Source organism: Pezoporus flaviventris, unplaced genomic scaffold, assembly GCF_033815535.1.
Source record: "Pezoporus flaviventris isolate CSIRO_AGI_PZ_B2104156 unplaced genomic scaffold, CSIRO_AGI_Pfla_v1 ptg000242l, whole genome shotgun sequence".
Taxonomy (NCBI): Eukaryota; Metazoa; Chordata; class Aves; order Psittaciformes; family Psittacidae; genus Pezoporus; species Pezoporus flaviventris.
This window is the reverse complement of record NW_026892789.1, coordinates 40,938-57,844: the sequence shown is the minus strand read 5'-3', so window position 1 is coordinate 57,844 and position 16,907 is coordinate 40,938. Positions and strand designations below refer to the sequence as shown.

General features: G+C 64.7%; 1 protein-coding gene across 1 annotated transcript in view; it reads right to left on the bottom strand.

Annotated features, from left to right (window-relative positions):
• Positions 1-1,671: 1,671 nt before the first annotated feature.
• Positions 1,672-16,907, bottom strand: part of LOC133263056 (ryanodine receptor 1-like) — a gene marked incomplete at its 3' end in the record, with an annotated part of 44,600 nt that continues 29,364 nt past the window's right edge. The window contains exons 19-26 of the mRNA XM_061442683.1: positions 15,581-15,640; positions 14,504-14,641; positions 7,580-7,692; positions 6,750-6,846; positions 4,500-4,606; positions 3,972-4,023; positions 3,770-3,844; positions 1,672-1,794 (exon numbers count right to left, since the gene is read on the bottom strand). Of these exons, the coding sequence (XP_061298667.1) occupies positions 1,672-1,794; positions 3,770-3,844; positions 3,972-4,023; positions 4,500-4,606; positions 6,750-6,846; positions 7,580-7,692; positions 14,504-14,641; positions 15,581-15,640 (765 nt within the window). The remainder of the gene's footprint in view (positions 1,795-3,769; positions 3,845-3,971; positions 4,024-4,499; positions 4,607-6,749; positions 6,847-7,579; positions 7,693-14,503; positions 14,642-15,580; positions 15,641-16,907) is intronic.

Below are 16,907 nucleotides of genomic sequence, written 5' to 3'. Positions count from 1 at the left end.
TACCCCATGGGCCCCACAGACCCCACCCCAGCCCCATAGACCCCCACACCCAACAGGCCCCATAGGCCCCACAGAGCCCACCCCAGCCCCACACCCGCCACACCCCATGGGCCCCACAGACCCCATAGGCCCCACAGACCCCACGCCAGCCCCACAGACCCCACAGGCCCCATAGGCCCCACAGAGCCCAGCCCCATAGAGCCCCCATGGGCCCCATAGACCCCACCCCAGCCCCATAGACCCCCACACCCCACAGACCCCATGGGCCCCATAGACCCCAGCCCAGCCCCACAGACCCCACAGGCCCCATAGACCCCACGGGCCCCATAGACACCACAGAGCCCAGCCCCACAGAGCCCAGCCCAGCCCCACAGAGCCCAGCCCCATAGACCCCATAGAGCCCAGCCCCATAGAGCCCAGCCCCACAGACCCCACAGAGCCCAGCCCCACAGAGCCCAGCCCCATAGAGCCCCCATGGCCCCATAGACCCCACCCCAGCCCCATAGATCCCCACACCCCACAGACCCCATGGGCCCCATAGACCCCAGCCCAGCCCCACAGACCCCACAGGCCCCATAGACCCCACGGGCCCCATAGACCCCACAGAGACCAGCCCCATAGAGCCTCCATGGGCCCATAGACCCCACAGAGCCCAGCCCCACAGAGCCCAGCCCCATAGAGCCCCCATAGGCCCCACAGACCCCACAGAGCCCAGTCCAGCCCCATAGAGCCCCCATAGACCCCACAGAGCCCAGCCCCACAGAGCCCAGCCCCACAGAGCCCAGCCCAGCCCCATAGAGCCCCCATGGGCCCCACAGAGCCCAGCCCCACAGAGCCCCCATCGACCCCACAGACCCCACAGAGCCCAGCCCAGCCCCATAGAGCCCAGCCCCACAGAGCCCAGCCCCATAGACCCCATAGACCCCACAGACCCCACAGAGTCCAGCCCCATAGAGCCCCCACACCCCACAGACCCCACAGAGCCCAGCCCCATAGAGCCCAGCCCCACAGAGCCCAGCCCCATAGAGCCCAGCCCCACAGAGCCCAGCCCAGCCCCACAGAGCCCAGCCCCATAGAGCCCAGCCCCACAGAGCCCAGCCCCACAGAGTCCAGCCCCATAGAGCCCCCACACCCCACAGAGCCCAGCCCCATAGAGCCCAGCCCCACAGAACCCAGCCCCATAGACCCCATAGAGCCCAGCCCCACAGAGCCCCCATGGGCCCCACAGAGCCCAGCCCCATAGAGCCCCCATGGGCCCCATAGACCCCACAGAGCCCAGACCCACAGAGCCCAGCCCCATAGAGCCCAGCCCAGCCCCATAGACCCCACAGAGCCCAGCCCCATAGAGCCCCCATGGGCCCCACAGAGCCCAGCCCCATAGAGCCCAGCCCAGCCCCACAGAGCCCAGCCCCACAGAGTCCAGCCCCATAGAGCCCCCACACCCCACAGACCCCACAGAGCCCAGCCCCATAGAGCCCCATGGGCCCACAGAGCCCAGCCCCATAGAGCCCAGCCCAGCCCCACAGAGCCCCCATAGACCCCACAGAGTCCAGCCCCATAGAGCCCCCACACCCCACAGACCCCACAGAGCCCAGCCCCACAGAGCCCAGCCCCACAGAGCCCAGCCCAGCCCCATAGAGCCCCCATGGGCCCCACAGATCCCCGCCCCACAGATCCCCGCCCCACGGCCCCACCCTTGCAGGCGCTGATCATTTGCAGAACCATCTCTGCCGCCCCCCGCGTGTGCAGCCGCGCCTGCTGGTACCGCAGCTTCTGCTTCTCCATCTCCTTCTCCTGGGGGCGGGGGGCAGGGGGGATGGGGGGAGCTGTGGGGCTGGGGGAGCAGTGGGGCAGCAGGGGGCAGTGGGGATGGGGGGGTTTGGGGCTGGGGGGGGCTGGGAGGGGTCAGTGGGGCTGGGGGGGGTGGGGGGCGGGGGGCTGTGGGGCTGGGGGAGCAGTGGGGCTGGGGGGCTGTGGGGCAGGGAGGGGCTGGGAGGGGTCAGTGGGGCTGGGGGTCAGTGGGGCTGGGGGAGCTGTGGGGCTGGGGGGGCTGTGGGGCTGGGGGAGCAGTGGGGCAGCAGGGGGCAGTGGGGCTGGGGGGTTTGGGGCTGGGGGGGGCTGGGAGGGGTCAGTGGGGCTGGGGGGGGGTGGGGGGGGCTGTGGGGCAGGGAGGGGCTGGGAGGGGTCAGTGGGGCTGGGGGGGGTGGGGGGTGGGGGGGCTGTGGGGCTTGGGGAGCAGTGGGGCTGGGAGGGGTCAGTGGGGCAGTGGGGCTGGGGGGGGCTGTGGGGCTGGGAGGGGCTGGGAGGGGTCAGTGGGGCTGGGGGTCAGTGGGGCTGGGGGGGGCAGTGGGGCTGGGGGGTGGGGGGGGCTGGGGGAGCAGTGGGGCAGCAGGGGGCAGTGGGGCTGGGGGGTGGGAGGGGTCAGTGGGGGCTGGGGGAGCAGTGGGGCTGGAGGGGGCAGTGGGGCTGGGGGGGCAGTGGGGCTGGGGCAGGGGGCAGTGGGGCTATGGGTCAGTGGGGCTGGAGGGGGGCAGTGGGGCTGGGAGGGGTCAGTGGGGCTGGGGGGGCTGTGGGGCTGGGGGCAGTAGGGTGGGGAGGGGCTGTGGGGCTGGATGGGGTCAGCGGGGCAGGGGGGTCAATGGGGCGGAGAGGGGTCAGTGGGGCTGGGGGCAGTGGGGCTACGGGTCAGTGGGGCGGGGGGCTGTGGGGCTGAAGGGGGTCAGTGGGGCTGTGGGGCTGGAGGGGGCAGTGGGGCTATGGTCAGTGGGGCTGGGGGTCAGCAGGGCGGGGGGGCTGTGGGCGGGGCGGGGCAGTGGGGCTGGGGGAGCAGTCGGGCAGTGGGGGCAGTGGGGTGGGGGGGCTGTGGGGCTGGAGGGGGGCAGTGGGGCCAGGGGGGATCAGTGGGGCCAGGGGGGATCAGTGGGGCCAGCGGGGATCAGTGGGGCCAGGGGGGATCAGTGGGGCCAGGGGGGATCAGTGGGGCCAGCGGGGATCAGTGGGTCTATATGGGCTCCTATGAGCTCATAGGGTCCATATGGAGTCATTGAGCCCGCACAGCCCCCATGGGCTCATTGGGTGCCCCATAGGCCCCATAAGTGCCCCATAGGCCCCATGGGCTCACTGGGTGCCCCATAGGTCCCATGGGCTCATTGGGTGCCCCATAGGCCCCATAAGTGCCCCATAGGTCCCATGGGCTCACTGGGTGCCCCATAGGCCCCATGGGCTCCCTGGGTGCCCCATAGGCCCCATAAGTGCCCCATAGGTCCCATGGGCTCACTGTGTGCCCCATAGGCCCCATGGGCTCATTGGGTGCCCATAGGCCCCATAAGTGCCCTATAGGTCCCATGGGCTCACTGTGTGCCCCATAGGCCCCGTGGGCTCATTGGGTGCCCCATAGGCCCCATAAGTGCCCCATAGGTCCCATGGGCTCCCTGGGTGCCCCATAGGCCCCATAAGTGCCCCATAGGCCCCATGGGCTCATTGGGTGCCCCATAGGCCCCATAAGTGCCCCCATAGGTCCCATGGGCTCACTGGGTGCCCCATAGGCCCCATAAGTGCCCCATAGGTCCCATGGGCTCACTGTGTGCCCCATAGGCCCCATGGGCTCATTGGGTGCCCCATAGGCCCCATAAGTGCCCTATAGGTCCCATGGGCTCACTGTGTGCCCCATAGGCCCCGTGGGCTCATTGGGTGCCCCATAGGACCCATAAGTGCCCCATGGGTGCCCCATAGGCCCCATAAGTGCCCCATAGGCCCCATAAGTGCCCACCTCAAAGGAATCCTCCTCTTCTTCCTCCCCCTTCTCCTCCTCCTCTTCCTCCTCCTCCTCCTCAATGTGGCAGCTCTGGGGGGGGGGGGGGGCAAGGCCTCAGCACCCCATAGCGGGGGGGGGGGGGGCACCAGGGCCCTGCCCCACACTTGTGGGGCTGGAGGTGGGGGGGATCCATGGGGCGCTATGGGGCAGGCCCCACCTTGGCCATGATGCCGGCGTAGGCCATGTACAAGTGGTCGCTCTCCAGTTTGCTGCAGGCAATGGGGGGGGACCCCACATCCACCATGGGGGGGGCAGATGGGGGGCACCCCTCGGAGCACCCCATTGAGCCCCCCATCCCATTGCCCCCCATTGACCCACTGCCCCCCATTGCCCCATTGCCCCCCATTGCCCCCCCATTGCCCCATTGCGCCCCCATTGCCCACTGCCCCCATTGCCCCATAGCCCCCCATTGCCCCACTGCCCCCCATTGCCCCATTGCCCCCATTGCCCCACTGCCCCCCATTGCCCCATTGCCCCCCATTGCCCCACTGCCCCCCATTGCCCCCACTGCCCCCCATTGCCCCATTTCCCCCCATTGCCCCCCCATCCCCATTGCCCCCCATTGCCCCCCCATTGGCCCCCATTGCCCCATTGCTCCCCATTGCCCCATTGCCCCCCATTGCCCCCCATTGCCCCCCATTACCCCATTGCCCCCCATGCCCCACTGCCCCCCACTGCCCCCCACCTGCCCTCGGTCAGGGCCGTGCGGCTGAAGTGCAGCACGAGCTGGTGCAGTGGGTCCGGCTTCTTCTCCTCCTCCTCCTCCTCCTCCTCCTCCTCCTGCCCCGAGCGCTGCGACCCCAAAGCAGGGGCTCACAATGGGGCACGCAATGGGGCACGCAATGGGGCACAGCAATGGGGCACGCAATGGGGCACAGCAATGGGGCACACAATGGGGCTCACAATGGGGCACGCAATGGGGCACACAATGGGGCTCACAATGGGGCTCACAATGGGGCACGCAATGGGGCTCACAATGGGGCACGCAATGGGGCACGCAATGGGGCTCACAATGGGGCTCACAATGGGGCACGCAATGGGGGTCACAATGGGGCTCGCAATGGGGCTCGCAATGGAGCTCGCAATGGGGCTCGCAATGGGGCTCACAATGGGGCACGCAATGGGGGTCACAATGGGGCTCGCAATGGGGGTCACAATGGGGCACGCAATGGGGCACGCAATGGGGCACGCAATGGGGCACAGCAATGGGGCACGCAATGGGGGTCACAATGGGGCACGCAATGGGGCTCGCAATGGGGCTCGCAATGGGGCTCGCAATGGGGCTCACAATGGGGCACGCAATGGGGCTCGCAATGGGGCACACAATGGGGCACGCAATGGGGCTCGCAATGGGGCACACAATGGGGCACACAATGGGGCACGCAATGGGGGTCACAATGGGGCTCGCAATGGGGCACGCAATGGGGCACGCAATGGGGCTCGCAATGGGGCACGCAATGGGGCTCGCAATGGGGCACACAATGGGGCTCGCAATGGGGCACACAATGGGGCACACAATGGGGCACGCAATGGGGCTCACAATAGGGGTCACAATGGGGGAGTGCAATGGGGCTCACAATGGGGCACGCAATGGGGCAGGCAATGGGGCACGCAATGGGGCATGCAATGGGGCATGCAATGGGGGTCACAATGGGGCTGATATGGGTCAGCGCTATGGGGCCGCTGTGGGGCAGCGCTATGGGGTGATCTGGGGCAGCACTATGGGGGTGCTGTGGGGCAACGCTATGTGACCGCTGTGGGTCAGTGCTGTGGGGTGCTGTGGGTCAGCGCTATGGGGCTCTGTGGGGCGCTGTGGGTCAGCGCTATGGGTCAGCGCTATGGGTCAGCGCTATGGGGCGCTATGGGGCGCTGTGGGTCAGCGCTATGGGTCAGCGCTATGGGGCGCTGTGGGTCAGCGCTATGGGTCAGCGCTATGGGGCGCTATGGGGCGCTGTGGGTCAGCGCTATGGGGCGCTATGGGGCGCTGTGGGTCAGCGCTGTGGGTCAGCGCTATGGGTCAGTGCTATGGGGCGCTATGGGCGCTGTGGGTCAGCGCTATGGGTCAGCGCTATGGGTCAGCGCTATGGGGCGCTATGGGTCAGCGCTATGGGTCAGCACTATGGGTCAGCACTATGGGGCGCTATGGGGCGCTGTGGGTCAGTGCTATGGGTCAGCGCCTATGGGGCGCTATGGGGCGCTGTGGGTCAGTGCTATGGGTCAGCGCTATGGGGGGCTATGGGGCGCTGTGGGTCAGCGCTATGGGGCGCTATGGGGCGCTGTGGGTCAGTGCTATGGGTCAGCGCTATGGGCGCTATGGGGCGCTGTGGGTCAGCGCTATGGGGCGCTATGGGGCGCTGTGGGTCAGCGCTATGGGTCAGCACTATGGGGCGCTATGGGGCGCTGTGGGTTCAGTGCTATGGGGCGCTGTGGGTCAGCGCTATGGGGCGCTATGGGGCGCTATGGGTCAGCGCTATGGGGCCTATGGGTCAGCGCTATGGGTCAGCACTATGGGTCAGCGCTATGGGGCGCTATGGGTCAGCGCTATGGGGCGCTATGGGGCGCTATGGGTCAGCACTATGGGGTGCTATGGGGCACTGTGGGTCAGCGCTATGGGGCGCTATGGGTCAGTGCTATGGGGCGCTATGGGGCGCTATGGGTCAGCGCTATGGGGTGCTATGGGGCGCTATGGGTCAGCGCTATGGGTCAGCACTATGGGCGCTATGGGGCGCTATGGGTCAGTGCTATGGGGCGCTGTGGGTCAGCGCTATGGGCGCTATGGGGCGCTATGGGTCAGCGCTATGGGTCAGCGCTATGGGGCGCTATGGGTCAGCGCTATGGGTCAGCGCTATGGGGCGCTATGGGTCAGCGCTATGGGTCAGCGCTATGGGGCGCTATGGGTCAGCGCTGTGGGTCAGCGCTATGGGGCGCTGCTCACGGCCAGGTCGTCGATCATGCGGTCCTCGAAGGGGTGCTCCTGCGGCTGCAGCCACTGCGCTCTGTAGGCCTCCAGGAAGAGGTTGCAGGCGCGGTGCCTGCGGGACCGGAGCCTCCCAGTTCAAACCAGTTCAAACCCAGCTCATCCCATTGGCTCCCATTGGCCCCCGTTGGCCCCCGCTGTCTCCCATTGGCCCCCATTGGCTCCCATTGTCTCCCATTGGCTCCCAGTCCCCCCCACTGGCTCCCATTGGCCCCCGTTGGCCCCCGTTGTCTCCCATTGGCTCCCGTTGTCTCCCATTGGCCCCCGTTGGCCCCCGCTGCCTCCCATTGGCTCCCGTTGTCTCCCATTGGCTCCCGTTGGCTCCCATTGGCTCCCAGTCCCCCCCGCTGGCTCCCGCTGTCTCCCATTGGCCCCCGTTGGCCCCCGCTGCCTCCCATTGGCCCCCATTGCCTCCCATTGGCCCCCATTGGCTCCCGTTGGCTCCCGTTGGCTCCCGTTGGCTCCCATTGGCTCCCGTTGTCTCCCATTGGCTCCCGCTGCCTCCCATTGGCTCCCGTTGTCTCCCATTGGCTCCCAGTCCCCCCCGTTGTCTCCCATTGGCTCCCGTTGGATCCCATTGGCTCCCAGTCCCCCCCGCTGGCTCCCGCTGCCTCCCATTGGCCCCCATTGGCTCCCGTTGTCTCCCATTGGCTCCCGTTGTCTCCCATTGGCTCCCGTTGTCTCCCATTGGCTCCCGTTGTCTCCCATTGGCTCCCGTTGTCTCCCGTTGGATCCCATTGGCTCCCAGTCCCCCCCGCTGGCTCCCATTGGCTCCCGGCGGCGCGCACCTGGGCAGGTTGTAGAGCGGGGCCATGCGGAAGCAGGCGACCACGGCGCGGCGCCGCTGCTTGGAGAGGAGCTTGTGCCACACGGCCCTCTTGGAGCGGAAGGCGTGCTCCGTCTGCCGGCAACCAATGGGCACCCTCAGCACCCAATGGGGACCCTCAACACCCAATGGGGACCCTCAACACCCAATGGGGACCCTCAACACCCAATGGGGACCCTCAACACCCAATGGGGACCCTCAGCACCCAATGGGGACCCTCAGCACCCAACGGCACCCAATGGGCACCCTCAGCACTCAATGGGCACCCTCAGCACCCAATGGGGACCCTCAGCACCCAATGGGCACCCTCAGCACCCAATGGGCACCCAATGGGCACCCTCAGCACCCAATGGGCACCCTCAGCACCCAATGGGGACCCTCAGCACCCAATGGGCACCCAATGGGCACCCTCAGCACCCAATGGGCACCCTCGGCACCCAATGGGGACCCTCAGCACCCAATGGGCACCCTCAGCACCCAATGGGGACCCTCAGCACCCAATGGGCACCCAATGGGCACCCTCAGCACCCAATGGGCACCCAATGGGCACCCAATGGGGACCCTCAGCACCCAATGGGGACCCTCGGCACCCAATGGGGACCCTCAGCACCCAACGGCACCCAATGGGGACCCTCAGCACCCAATGGGGACCCTCAGCACCCAATGGGCACCCAATGGGCACCCTCAGCACCCAATGGGCACCCTCAGCACCCAATGGGGACCCTCAGCACCCAATGGGCACCCTCAGCACCCAGTGGGCACCCTCAGCACCCAATGGGGATCCTCAACACCCAATGGGCACCCTCAGCACCCAATGGGCACCCTCAGCACCCAACGGCACCCAATGGGGACCCTCAGCACCCAATGGGCACCCTCAGCACCCAATGGGGACCCTCAGCACCCAATGGGCACCCAATGGGCACCCTCAGCACCCAATGGGCACCCAACGGGCACCCAATGGGCACCCTCAGCACCCAACGGCACCCAATGGGGACCCTCGGCACCCAATGGGGACCCTCAGCACCCAATGGGGATCCTCAACACCCAATGGGCACCCTCAGCACCCAATGGGCACCCAATGGGCACCCTCAGCACCCAATGGGCACCCTCAGCACCCAACGGCACCCAATGGGGACCCTCAGCACCCAATGGGCACCCTCAGCACCCAATGGGGACCCTCAGCACCCAATGGGCACCCAATGGGCACCCTCAGCACCCAATGGGGACCCTCAGCACCCAACGGCACCCAATGGGCACCCTCAGCACCCAATGGGGACCCTTGGCACCCAATAGGGACCCTCAGCACCCAATGGGGACCCTCAACACCCAATGGGGACCCTCAGCACCCAATGGGGACCCTCGCACCCAATGGGCACCCTCAGCACCCAACGGCACCCAATGGGCACCCTCAGCACTCAATGGGCACCCTCAGCACCCAATGGGCACCCTCAGCACCCAATGGGGACCCTCAACACCCAATGGGCACCCAATGGGCACCCTCAGCACCCAATGGGCACCCAATGGGGACCCTCAGCACCCAATGGGGACCCTCGGCACCCAGTGGGGACCCTCAGCACCCAATGGGGACCCTCAGCACCCAATGGGCACCCTCAGCACCCAGTGGGCACCCTCAGCACCCAGTGGGCACCCTCAACACCCAATGGGGACCCTCAGCACCCAATGGGCACCCTCAGCACCCAATGGGGATCCTCAACACCCAATGGGCACCCTCAGCACCCAATGGGCACCCAATGGGCACCCTCAGCACCCAACGGCACCCAATGGGGACCCTCGGCACCCAATGGGGACCCTCAGCACCCAGTGGGCACCCTCAGCACCCAGTGGGCACCCAATGGGCACCCTCAGCACCCAATGGGCACCCAACGGGCACCCAATGGGCACCCTCAGCACCCAACGGCACCCAATGGGGACCCTCAGCACCCAATGGGCACCCTCAGCACCCAATGGGCACCCAATGGGCACCCTCAGCACCCAATGGGCACCCAATGGGGACCCTCAGCACCCAATGGGCACCCTCAGCACCCAATGGGCACCCTCAGCACCCAACGGCACCCAATGGGGACCCTCGGCACCCAATGGGCACCCAATGGGCACCCAATGGAGACCCTCAGCACCCAATGGGCACCCTCAGCACCCAATGGGGACCCAATGGGGACCCTCAGCACCCAATGGGGACCCTCGGCACCCAATGGGGTCCCTCAGCACCCAATGGGGACCCTCAGCACCCAATGGGCACCCTCAGCACCCAATGGGGACCCTTGGCACCCAATAGGGACCCTCAGCACCCAATGGGGACCCTCGGCACCCAATGGGGACCCTTGGCACCCAATAGGGACCCTCAGCACCCAATGGGGACCCTCGGCACCCAATGGGGACCCTCAGCACCCAACAGCACCCAATGGGCACCCTCAGCACTCAATGGGCACCCAATGGGCACCCAATGGAGACCCTCAGCACCCAATGGGCACCCTCAGCACCCAATGGGCACCCTCAGCACCCAACGGCACCCAATGGGGACCCTCGGCACCCAATGGGGACCCTCAGCACCCAATGGGCACCCTCAGCACCCAATGGGCACCCAATGGGGACCCTCAGCACCCAGTGGGCACCCTCAGCACCCAATGGGCACCCTCAGCACCCAATGGGCACCCAATGGGCACCCTCAGCACCCAATGGGGACCCTCAGCACCCAATGGGGACCCTCAACACCCAATGGGGACCCTCAGCACCCAATGGGGACCCTCGCACCCAATGGGCACCCTCGGCACCCAATGGGGACCCTCAGCACCCAATGGGCACCCTCAGCACCCAATGGGGACCCTCAGCACCCAATGGGCACCCAATGGGCACCCTCAGCACCCAATGGGCACCCAATGGGGACCCTCAGCACCCAATGGGTACCCTCGGCACCCAATGGGGACCCTCAGCACCCAACGGCACCCAATGGGGACCCTCAGCACCCAATGGGGACCCTCAGCACCCAATGGGCACCCAATGGGCACCCTCAGCACCCAATGGGCACCCTCAGCACCCAATGGGCACCCAATGGGCACCCTCAGCACCCAATGGGGACCCTCGGCACCCAATGGGGACCCTCAGCACCCAATGGGGACCCTCAACACCCAATGGGGACCCTCAGCACCCAATGGGGACCCTCAGCACCCAACGGCACCCAATGGGCACCCTCAGCACTCAATGGGCACCCTCAGCACCCAATGGGCACCCTCAGCACCCAATGGGCACCCAATGGGCACCCTCAGCACCCAATGGGCACCCTCAGCACCCAATGGGGACCCTCAGCAGCCAATGGGCACCCTCAGCACCCAATGGGCACCCTCGGCACCCAATGGGGACCCTCAGCACCCAATGGGCACCCTCAGCACCCAATGGGGACCCTCAGCACCCAATGGGCACCCAATGGGCACCCTCAGCACCCAATGGGCACCCAATGGGCACCCAATGGTCACCCTCAGCACCCAATGGGGACCCTCGGCACCCAATGGGGACCCTCAGCACCCAACGGCACCCAATGGGGACCCTCAGCACCCAATGGGGACCCTCAGCACCCAATGGGCACCCAATGGGCACCCTCAGCACCCAATGGGCACCCTCAGCACCCAATGGGCACCCAATGGGCACCCTCAGCACCCAATGGGGACCCTCGGCACCCAATGGGGACCCTCGGCACCCAATGGGCACCCTCAGCACCCAATGGGCACCCTCAGCACCCAATGGGCACCCAATGGGGACCCTCGGCACCCAATGGGGACCCTCAGCACCCAATGGGCACCCTCAGCACCCAATGGGGACCCTCAGCACCCAATGGGCACCCAATGGGCACCCTCAGCACCCAATGGGCACCCAATGGGCACCCTCAGCACCCAATGGGCACCCAATGGGGACCCTCAGCACCCAATGGGGACCCTCAGCACCCAATGGGCACCCTCAGCACCCAATGGGCACCCTCAGCACCCAGTGGGCACCCTCAGCACCCAATGGGGACCCTCAGCACCCAATGGGCACCCTCAGCACCCAGTGGGCACCCTCAGCACCCAATGGGGACCCTCAGCACCCAACGGCACCCAATGGGCACCCTCAGCACCCAACGGCACCCAATGGGGACCCTCAGCACCCAACGGCACCCAATGGGGACCCTCGGCACCCAGTGGGGACCCTCAGCACACAACAGCACCCAACGGCACCCAGCGGTACCCAATGGCACCCAACGACACCCAATGACACCCAACGGCACCCAATGGCACTCAATGACACCCAACTGCACTCAATGACACCCAATGGCACCCAGTGGCACCAATGGCACTCAATGGCACCCAATGACACCCCGTGGCACCAATGGCACTCAATGGCACCCAATGGCACTCAATGACACCCAATGGCACTCAATGACACCCAATGGCACCCAATGACCCAATGGCACCCAATGGCACTCAATGACACTCAACTGCACTCAATGGCACCCAATGGCACCAACGGCACCCAACGGCACCCAATGGCACTCGACGACACCCAACGGCACCCAACGACACCCAACAGCAAGCAACGGCACCCAATGGCACTCAACGACACCCAACGGCACCCAACGACACCCAACGGCACCCAATGGGCGCAGACCTGCTCGAGGTGGTAGAGCACGGCCACCACCTCCTGCACCCTGCGCATGATCCCAATGGGGACCCCATGACCCAACAGCACTCAATGACACCAGTGACACCCAATGGCACCCAACGACACCCAACAGCACTCAATGACACCAATGACACCCAATGGCACCCAACGACACCCAACGGCACTCAATGACACCAATGGCACCCAATGGCACCCAACGACACCCAATGGCACCCAATGACACCCAACAGCACCCAACGGCACCCAATGACACCCAACGGCACCCAATGGCACCCAATGACACCCAATGACACCCAACGACACCCAATGGTACCCAATGACACCCAATGGCACTCAATGGCACCAATGGCACCCAATGGCACCCAATGGCACCAATGGCACCCAATGGTACCCAATGGCACTCAATGGCACTCAATGACACCCAACGACACCCAACGACACCCAATGGCACCCAATGACACCCAATGGCACCCAATGGCACCCAATGTTACCCAATGACACCCAATGGCACCCAATGGCACCCAATGGCACCCAATGACACCCAATGGCACCCAATGGCACCCAATGGCACTCAATGACACCCAACGGCACCCAATGGGCGCAGACCTGCTCGAGGTGGTAGAGCACGGCCGCCACCTCCTGCACCCTGCACACGATCCCAATGGGGACCCCATGACCCAACAGCACTCAATGACACCAATGACACCCAATGGCACCCAATGGCACCCAATGGCACCCAACGACACCCAACGGCACCCAATGGGCGCAGACCTGCTCGAGGTGGTAGAGCACGGCCACCACCTCCTGCACCCTGCGCATGATCCCAATGGGGACCCCATGACCCAACAGCACTCAATGACACCAGTGACACCCAATGGCACCCAACGACACCCAACAGCACTCAATGACACCAATGACACCCAATGGCACCCAACGACACCCAACGGCACTCAATGACACCAATGGCACCCAATGGCACCCAACGACACCCAATGGCACCCAATGACACCCAACAGCACCCAACGGCACCCAATGACACCCAACGGCACCCAATGGCACCCAATGACACCCAATGACACCCAACGACACCCAATGGTACCCAATGACACCCAATGGCACTCAATGGCACCAATGGCACCCAATGGCACCAATGGCACCCAATGGTACCCAATGGCACTCAATGGCACTCAATGACACCCAACGACACCCAACGACACCCAATGGCACCCAATGACACCCAACGACACCCAACGACACCCAATGGCACCCAATGACACCCAATGGCACCCAATGGCACCCAATGTTACCCAATGACACCCAATGGCACCCAATGGCACCCAATGGCACCCAATGACACCCAATGGCACCCAATGGCACCCAATGGCACTCAATGACACCCAACGGCACCCAATGGGCGCAGACCTGCTCGAGGTGGTAGAGCACGGCCGCCACCTCCTGCACCCTGCACACGATCCCAATGGGGACCCCATGACCCAACAGCACTCAATGACACCAATGACACCCAATGGCACCCAACAACACCCAACGGCACCCAATGGCACTCAATGACACCCAACTGCACTCAATGACACCCAATGACACCCGTGGCACCAATGGCACTCAATGGCACCCAATGGCACCCAAACGACACCCAATGGCACCCAACGACACCCAACGGCACCCAATGGGCGCAGACCTGCTCGAGGTGGTAGAGCACGGCTGCCACCTCCTGCACCCTGCGCATGATCCCAATGGGGACCCCATGACCCAACAGCACTCAATGACACCAATGACACCCAATGGCACCCAATGTCACTCAATGACACCCAATGGCACCCAATGGCACTCAATGGCGCCCAATGGCACCCAATGGCAACCAACGGCACCCAATGGCACTCAATGACACCCAATGGCACCCAATGACCCAATGGCACCCAAAGGCACTCAATAACACCCAACTGCACTCAATGGCACCCAATGGCACCCAACGGCACCCAACAGCCCTCAACGACAGCCAACGGCACCCAATGGCACCAATGGCACCCAATGGCACCCAATGACACCCAATGACACCCAACGACACCCAATGGTACCCAATGACACCCAATGGCACCCAATGGCACCCAATGGCACCCAATGGCACCCAATGTTACCCAATGGCACCCAATGGCACCCAATGACACCCAATGGCACCCAATGGCACCCAATGGGCGCAGACCTGCTCGAGGTGGTAGAGCACGGCCGCCACCTCCTGCACCCTGCGCACGACGCGCTCGGGGCTCTCGGCGTCCGCCGCCTTCCCGGCGAGCTCCCGGTACAGATCCAGCTGCCAGCGCAGCGAGGAGCTGTTCTCCACCTGCGACATGGGGGGCAATGGGGGGCAATGGGGCATGGGGGGCAATGGGGGGCAATGGGGACATGGGGGGCAATGGGGGGCAATGGGGCATGGGGGGCAATGGGGACATGGGGGGCAATGGGGGGCAATGGGGCAATGGGGACATGGGGGGGAATGGGGGGCAATGGGGGGCAATGGGGGGCAATGGGGACATGGGGGCAATGGGGGCAATGGGGGACATGGGGGGCAATGGGGGCAATGGGGGCAATGGGGGGCAATGGGACAATGGGGGCAATAGGGGGAATGGGGACATGGGGGTCATGGGGGGCATGGGGGGCAATGGGGGCAATGGGGGGGCAAAGGGGGACATGGGGGGCAATGGGGCAATGGGGGGAATGGGGGTCATGGGGGGCAATGGGGGCAATGGGAACAAGGGGGGGCAATGGGGGCTACAGGGGGAATGGGGGGCAATGGGGGGCAATGGGGCAAAGGTGGACACGGGGGTCATGGGGGGGCAATGGGGGCAATGAGGCAATGGGGTTAATGGGGGGCAATGGGTCTCAATGGGGTTCAATGGGGTCAATGGTGATCAATGGGGCTCAGAGGGGCTCAATGGGGTTCAATGGGGTTCAATGGGGCTCAGTGGGGCTCAGTGGGTCTCAATGGGTCTCAAAGGGGCTCAATGGGGCTCAATGGGGTCAATGGTGATCAGTGGGGCTCAATGGGGCTCAGTGGGGCTCAGTGGGTCTCAAAGGGGCTCAATGGGGTTCAATGGGGTCAATGGTGATCAGTGGGGCTCAATGGGGTTCAATGGGGCTCAATGGGTCTCAATGGGTCTCAAAGGGGCTCAATGGGGCTCAATGGGGTCAATGGTGATCAGTGGGGCTCAATGGGGTTCAATGGGGCTCAATGGGGCTCAGTGGGGCTCAATGGGGCTCAGTGGGGCTGGAGGGGTCTGACCTTGCTCTGCAGGTGCAGGTTGTTGCTCAGGAACTCCCGCACCTCCTCGTCCGTGTCCTTCTGTGGGGCACAGAGCGGAACCGGCTCAGGAGGGGCCCTCAAGGGGGTGAAGCCCCATAACTGACCCCCAACCCCATAACTGACCCCAACCCCATAACTGACCCCAACCCCATAACTGACCCCCAACCCCATAACTGACCCCAACCCCATAACTGACCCCCAACCCCATAACTGACCCCCAACCCCATAACTGACCCCCAACCCCATAACTGACCCCAACCCCATAACTGACCCCAACCCCATAACTGACCCCAACCCCATAACTGACCCCAACCCCATAACTGACCCCAACCCCATAACTGACCCCAACACCATAACTGACCCCAACCCCATAACTGACCCCCAACCCCATAACTGACCCCAACCCCATAACTGACCCCCAACCCCATAACTGACCCCAACCCCATAACTGACCCCAACCCCATAACTGACCCCCAACCCCATAACTGACCCCCAACCCCATAACTGACCCCAACCCCATAACTGACCCCCAACCCCATAACTGACCCCAACCCCATCAGCCCCATAGCCCATAACTGACCCCAACCCCATAACTGACCCCAACCCCATAACTGACCCCCAACCCCATAACTGACCCCAACCCCATAACTGACCCCCAACCCCATAACTGACCCCCAACCCCATCAGCCCCATAGCCCCATAACTGACCCCCAACCCCATAACTGACCCCCAACCCCATAACTGACCCCAACCCCATAACTGACCCCAACCCCATAACTGACCCCCAACCCCATAACTGACCCCAACCCCATAACTGACCCCCAACCCCATAACTGACCCCCAACCCCATCAGCCCCATAGCCCCATAACTGACCCCCCAACCCCATAACTGACCCCCAACCCCATAACTGACCCCAACCCCATAACTGACCCCCAACCCCATAACTGACCCCCAACCCCATCAGCCCCATAGCCCCATAACTGACCCCCAACCCCATAACTGACCCCAACCCCATAACTGACCCCCAACCCCATAACTGACCCCCAACCCCATAACTGACCCCAACCCCATAACTGACCCCCAACCCCCATAACTGACCCCAACCCCATAACTGACCCCAACCCCATAACTGACCCCCAACCCCATAACTGACCCCAACCCCATAACTGACCCCCAACCCCATCAGCCCCATAGCCCCATAACTGACCCCAACCCCATAACTGACCCCCAACCCCATAACTGACCCCCAACACCATCAGCCCCATAGCCCCAGAACTGACCCCCAACCCCATCAGCCCCATAGCC